The following is a 6,233-nucleotide window of genomic DNA, read 5'->3' as shown; positions in this document are numbered from 1 at the left end:
CCAGGCTGTTCCCCAGCACATGCACGCCCTGTCACACTTCCAGGTGGTGGACAGTGACCCAGCCTCTCGTCCTAACCAGTACCCTGGAGCCTGGCTGGGGTCTCATGGGTTCCATCTGGAGGCCCTGTGTCCCGAGGAGCAGCTCCCTGGCCTCTCGTGCGTGTTTTACTCCTGTGTCACCCGGCACAACTGGGGATTGTTAGAGGGCAACCCAGTGTGAATTGGGTTACCTGGCTGTGGGGCCTGTGCGCTTCAGATTCATCTGCAGGGCCTTCCCTGGTGGCACAGTGGGTTAAATCCCAGTGCTGGGAGGCTGTTCACAGCCACTGCAGCTTGAGTTCGATCCCCAGGCCAGGGAGCTGACCCACTTGGGGCGGCAGACCTCTCCTGACCCGCCCGCTGCTCCCCTCAGCAGTGTACTTCCTAGATCTGCGTGTTCTGCTCCCCACCCTGTCTCTGGTGAAGCCTCTCACCTCCCCTGCACCTCTGGCCTGTACCCCAGTTCTTGTATGCATAAATAAATCCTAAAAGATTCAAAGACTCAACTGCTGGCACACTGGAAAGGTTAATAATGGGTTTATTTGCAAACAAAAGGGGAAATGTATAACTCAGGGAAAGAGAAGTCGCTTATGTGTCCTACCAGTTCCACTGACCTGGGACCCCAATAGCATGCTGAAAGCCAGTGAAGAGGCAAGCCGCAAGCCACGAGGCCAAGAGAACCGAACCCCAAAACCCACATATCCAGCTTCATATCCAAATATTGCTGCTTAGCTCCACCCTCAGGTCCCAGCACACTTTCCTTTGGTGTTGCTGGGACTTGTAGTTCCTGGGTCTGTGGTGGGGGAGAAGTCCACAAACCCTGTACCTGCAGAGTTCGTTTAGGACACCCTTTCCCTCACAGGAGGGCAGCCACAGAAACAGTCCCGGCTCCCGAGAGTGGTACTGCAGCTTGTGTGCAGACCGACCCTTGCACAGGCGACTGCACGCCAGCCCGCTGAGTGCTGTGGACAAGTTCAGAGGCTGCACCCTAGTCTTGGGGTCCTCTCCATTTTGAGGAATCACTACCCACTGTGGCAAGAACCCAAAAGCCAACTTTGTTACACTTGTCCAGGGGTCACTTGCCTGTGTATCCCATCCCATTCTGGGGCCCCACACGCCACAGGCCTGGTTGGTTGAAGCAGGCCCCAGAAAAGCCATGTTCCCCCCAAGCCAGCTCGTGTTTCCAAGTGGTGTCATTTCCTCAGGAATTGTGACTGGTGCCAGGCACTGCCGCACAGGTGGTGCTTGAAATGCTCACAACCAGCCGATGAGGTGTGGGTCTGTGTCTGTACCTGGATTTGCTGAAACTGGCGATTGTCCAAGGTCACACACAACTTCCCAGCCCAGTTGGTCTGGATTTAGGGTCCGCAGACTGTACCACGTGACGTGCGGCCAGGGACCTCTGTCTTTTGTACCAGCTACCAGATCATGGCTAAAAACAACTCATTTGTGTTGCCTCCTGCGGCGCCCCCCCCCCAACTTTTGTATTGTGTAATCTTCATGTGAATTCCAAGTGGCATTTTACATACAGGCTGGGAAACAAGTTCAGAGAGGTTAGGAAGCTGGCCTATGGGCCCAACTAAGAAAACAATTTGAACCTAGTCACAGGTAGGTAATACTCTTGATATTCTGATCCCCTTAATTATGACAAAAGTTTTCGTTGCTTACAAGTTGGTAACTAGAGGGCCCTCCTTGATGTCTTAACTGGCTAAAGCACAGCACTATGAAGCTATCTCGCAGCCACTGCAGCCCCAGCTCAATCCCCGGCCAGGGCGGTGACCCACCTGGCGCAGTAGACCTGTCCTGTCTCGCCCGCTGCTCCCCTCAGCAGTGTACTTCAGTCCATTTGCCTATTCTGCTCCCACTCTGTCTCTGGCCTGCACCCCAGTTTTTGTATGCATAAATCAATCGATCTTAAAAAAAAAAGTTGGTAACTAGAAATGTCTCCTTCCTCCCAAGCCCCAGGGTATCAAAAGAAAATACTCACCCACACAAGTGCTTCTAATTACTGAACCCAGGGCAAGGGTGTCCTCATTGTCCCCTTAGTGGCTTTATCTCAGAGGCCATAGGCTCAAAATGAGCTTGAAGTGGTTCGGTCACCTAGTTAGCTGTGTGGCCTGAGGCAAAGCCCTCAACTATTCTAGACTTTCTCCTGTGCGAAGTGCAGGCACTCGCGCAGTTGTTAGTGTTGGTTGAGGATGAGTAGCTCAAGAGGCTAAGGGGTGGAGGACAGGCCTCCAGTGGCCAGCCGGCGCTGGCAGCCTGTTTCTGGGTGAGGAGGGGAGGTGGTTTTCTGAGAACTAGAACTAGCACCAGGGAAACAGACAGAGGATTTGAGGCAGCTGCTCTGCTGGTGCCTGCAGGCCATGCCAGCATGGCTTTCCCTGGCCCTGCTCTTCCACCCTGGTAGGGGCTGGATTCGGCGGGTCCATTGGGATAGAAAAGCCGAGGGGGACAGATAGAGGTGGAATGGGGTGGTGGCCATGATTGAGCGCAAAATGGAAGGCAGACAGGAAGCTGTGGCAGAAGGGGCTGAGGAACTGGGCCTGGAGCCGGAAGAGAAGGAACACCTGGTGGGCAGGGGCGTGGCCCTTGGCACTGTGGGAGGTGGGCGGAGGTGGGCGTGGCCTCGCTGGGGAGAAGGGAATGAGCAGATGCCCAAACCCTGAGTGAAGGGGAGCTGCTCCCTCTCCACCCCAGGTTCTTCCCCTCTGGGCTCTCCCTGACCACAGCCTCAGTATCCCAGGCAGCTCAACTACCCACGCCACCCCTGCCCTTTTGGGGGCCCTGTCTCAAGGGACGGACACACGCACACACACGCACACACACGGGATGTTTCCCATTCACAAAACATGTTCTTGCCTTTTTGCTTTCTGCTGAAATCTCGACCGCCCCCCAGAAAGTCAGTGTTAGCAAGAGGTCTACGCCCGCATGCACTACCCTGGGCATGAGGCTCTCCTCCCTCTGCCTCCAGCTGAAATGCTTTCTGGGCACCTGCATGCCTGGTGACCCTTTCGTGGTAGGGACAGGGCACCAACACTTGTCCCACTGGACTAGAAGTGTAGTCCTGCACCAACCGTGGCCCTGCGGGCAGGGTCGGCCAGTGAAGCACCAGCCGCAGTGGCTGGCGATGACAGAAGCAGCTACCACCTCCACCTAACGCACACCTCCGCACCTGACTCAGGGGCATGGGTGGGTCCAGATGAGCAGCCTCCCTACTAAACACCTCCCCCAGGGGCATGAGGATGCCCTGAAGGCCAGAGGACAGCACCCCCAGCCTCACCCGCATCTGAAGACAAAGGTGTGTTGAACGCGGAGGGCATCATTGTTCATTTTAAAACAATTTTACTTGCCCCCTCCCACCCCACAGGTGTAGACCCCATAGAACTTCCTCCCCCAATTCGCCTGCTGGTGCACCATCATCACGGCAGGCCTTTCCTCCCTCCCTCCCTCCTTCCGGCCCCCCCACTCAGGGGGTGTTTACAATTGTCTTAGTGGTGTTTTATACTGTTACTTTCTCCCCATGTCTTATTTGGTTCCCCTATATTCCTCCTGTGAGACCATCCGTATTTTTCTTTCTCCCTCCAACTTAATTCACCGAGCAGGATCCCCTCTAGCTCCATTTATGTTGCTGCGAATGGCATGAGTTTGTGTATTTTAGGGCCCGTGATTTTTGTGATTCCCTCAGTAACACGCTTCAGCCAGGGTCCCCTCACTTCTAGCACCCCGACCCAGGAGTGTGTGTTTGCCCTTTTCAAGGGGCGTGAGCACCTGCACGATGCTTTTGGGGCAGAGTGGAGTTTTTGCTTGTGGTGTTGAACGGGATGTGAGCGCCTGTTCTGCTTCTAATTCCTATGTTCCAAGAGGTTGAACTGACGACGTCCCTGAGGAGACATCGGGCCAGCAGTATGACCTAGCCATTCCACTGGGCTGAATAACAAGACAGGAGGCAAGTTATTTATATGCTGCTTTATTTCTGTAACAATACACTGAAACGTTAGATGATAATAGCTAATGACAAAATGGAGAAATGAGGCATGGGCGGGGCTAACCACTCCTATGAGAATGTTAATACGTCTTGTCATTACAGGTTACTTTGTATCATCTCATCAAACTATGCAAGATAACAATGTCATAGAATACAGGGAGTAGGACAGTGGCTTCCCCACTTCCCCAGATATCCAGCTAGGCTCTTGAGGAACAGGCCTAAGAATCACGAGAAGGGACTTGGCGGGCCCCTAGCACAGGGACAACGAGCGCACAACTACTATGTTACAAGAGGTTCAAGTCGGCACTGTCTGGAAATATCACATCGGTGTCAATGACAGCCGTGGAGCCTGCCCAGCGAGCCCTCTAGAAGATTACTGGTTACTTCTGTAGGTGAATTTTAAAACTGCAGGAACGTTTGAGGGGACTAAAATATTTTCATGCAAGTCTCCAAACCCATAAACTATGTTGCTATTAATTAGAACAAAAATATTAATTCAAAACAAAGAAAAAGGGACAGGTTAGTTTTGTTAGGCTTCCAGAAGGTCGGCCCTGATGATGTGCCTCTGAAACAGGCTCGTTTTCTGAGCTCCGCCTATGCTTCTTAAGTCACCTGCATGTTCCTTGGCAAAGCAGGAACGCTCAGAAAACACACCACCGGGGGAAATCAAATGTTAGTACAGGGAAGATTCAGTGGAGAACAACAGCTAAGTTCAAATGTTCATTTTCTGGAAGTTTGTGTTAGTCACTTGCAAGCGCCTAAGAACAGAAGAACAGTTTTGATGAAGAGGCTAAACCATGCATTTCCGAAAGTTCTTTCTGCTCACAGAACAAGGTGAGCAGCTGAGTTGGCGCAGCCGCTGCAACTCGTGGGTCCCAGCTAAGCCCCCAGGGCTTCTCAGAGGGGCTGCGTCGCTGGGGCTGCATCACTAAGCCGCTACATGGTTAGCACTTTTCTGCTCTATGAGGAAACATGCAGAAGTGTCAATCTAGCTACGCGTTGGTTGCTTAATTGCAGCGATCGGAAAAAAACTAACTTGGCTGCCGTGTTGCCTTTGCTGAATGCTAACGTGATCATGGTGTGCCTTTATTTGCGCGATGCTGTAAAATGGAACAAAGATGGGAGGAGCAACTTGGAGGAGGTGGAGGCCACCCTTGCCCTAAGGATGGTGCAGGGCAGAGGGGCACAACGGACCAAACTCAGATTCCATCTTACAGGACAGGAGCCCCTGTCAGTTTACAGCTTTTTGGCACAGTCGGGGCAATAGATTTGCTCCTCATGGAACACGAAGCGCTTGTTGGCCAGATTCACGGAGCATTTTTTGCAGTAGAAGCAGTAGTCGTGCCAGCATTGTCCTTCATAGGCCACCACACTGGAGCCTTTACCAAACCCTGCGGAGAAAACAGAGAAAACAAAAGGGACAGCTGAGTGGACACAGGTGAGAGCCGCCTCCGCCGCCGCCGCCGCCGCCAGGCTGTTGACAGCCAACAAGCTCGCCCGGGGCCGCGCGTGCCCGGCCCCGGCCCCCCCTGCGCCGTGCACTGGCCCCCCCGCCGCCGACGCCCTGCTCCGGCTCTCCAGGACCTGAGAAGATGCCGGAGTTCGTCCGAGGGCTCCCCTCACTTAAAGGCCCCCCTCACTTAAAGGCCCCACACTCCCCAGCCACCGCTCTCGCCCTGTGCCGCGCGCCGACCGCCCAGCATAACCGCTCTCTGATTTAGGTCAGGGCCACGGCATCAAAGTGGCCACCAGGAGGCAAACTTGGGCCGTTCGCGGGGTGTGCACTTACCGGGCCTCGAGGAGCTGCTAAGCTTCGATTTTTTCTATAAAGAACCACCACCCACGAGGGACAAGTCCTCTCTCCACCCGGATGCCTGCCCCGGAGGCTGGCGCTGGGAAACAGGGTGAGAGGCAAGCGTTTCCCGTGGCACACTGGGGGCTTCCTAGCTTTAGACACGGGGTGGCTCACTCTTGACACAGTCCTTTTCCCTGAGGATGGCAAAAGTCTTCTCAAATGTACATTTCAAGGCTTCCCCGGGAAAAATTGGAGGTGGGGGGAAAGGACCCGGGGCTCGTGGATCGCGGCCGCAAGATGAGCAATGAAGTGACTGGCTTGGCTGCAGCTGGCAAGAACACTGCCCACGGGCACCTCGAGCTAACCTTCCGCTAGGGGGCGCTGTCCTCCCAGCCTGGCGTCTCGGCCCCC

General features: G+C 54.3%; 1 protein-coding gene across 7 annotated transcripts in view; it reads right to left on the bottom strand.

Moving 5' to 3' along the window:
* Positions 1 to 3,999: 3,999 nt before the first annotated feature.
* FHL1 (four and a half LIM domains 1) overlaps positions 4,000 to 6,233 on the bottom strand; it is a 50,876-nt gene continuing 48,642 nt past the window's right edge. For 5 of the 7 annotated variants that reach the window (XM_012727265.1, XM_012727266.1, XM_012727264.1 and 2 more), the window contains 2 exons: positions 5,817 to 6,016; positions 4,000 to 5,418 (listed from right to left, as the gene is read on the bottom strand). In XM_012727265.1, coding sequence (XP_012582719.1) covers positions 5,335 to 5,418; positions 5,817 to 6,016 — 284 coding nt within the window. In that variant the 3' untranslated portion in view covers positions 4,000 to 5,334. The remainder of the gene's footprint in view (positions 5,419 to 5,816; positions 6,017 to 6,233) is intronic. The other 2 variants (XM_004685839.2, XM_012727269.1) reach the window with 1 other exon arrangement.

This window comes from Condylura cristata, unplaced genomic scaffold, assembly GCF_000260355.1.
Source record: "Condylura cristata isolate star-nosed mole 26May11 unplaced genomic scaffold, ConCri1.0 scaffold00019, whole genome shotgun sequence".
Classification (NCBI taxonomy): Eukaryota; Metazoa; Chordata; class Mammalia; order Eulipotyphla; family Talpidae; genus Condylura; species Condylura cristata.
The sequence above is the reverse complement of the archived record's forward strand: the minus strand, read 5'-3'. Positions and strand labels throughout refer to the sequence as shown.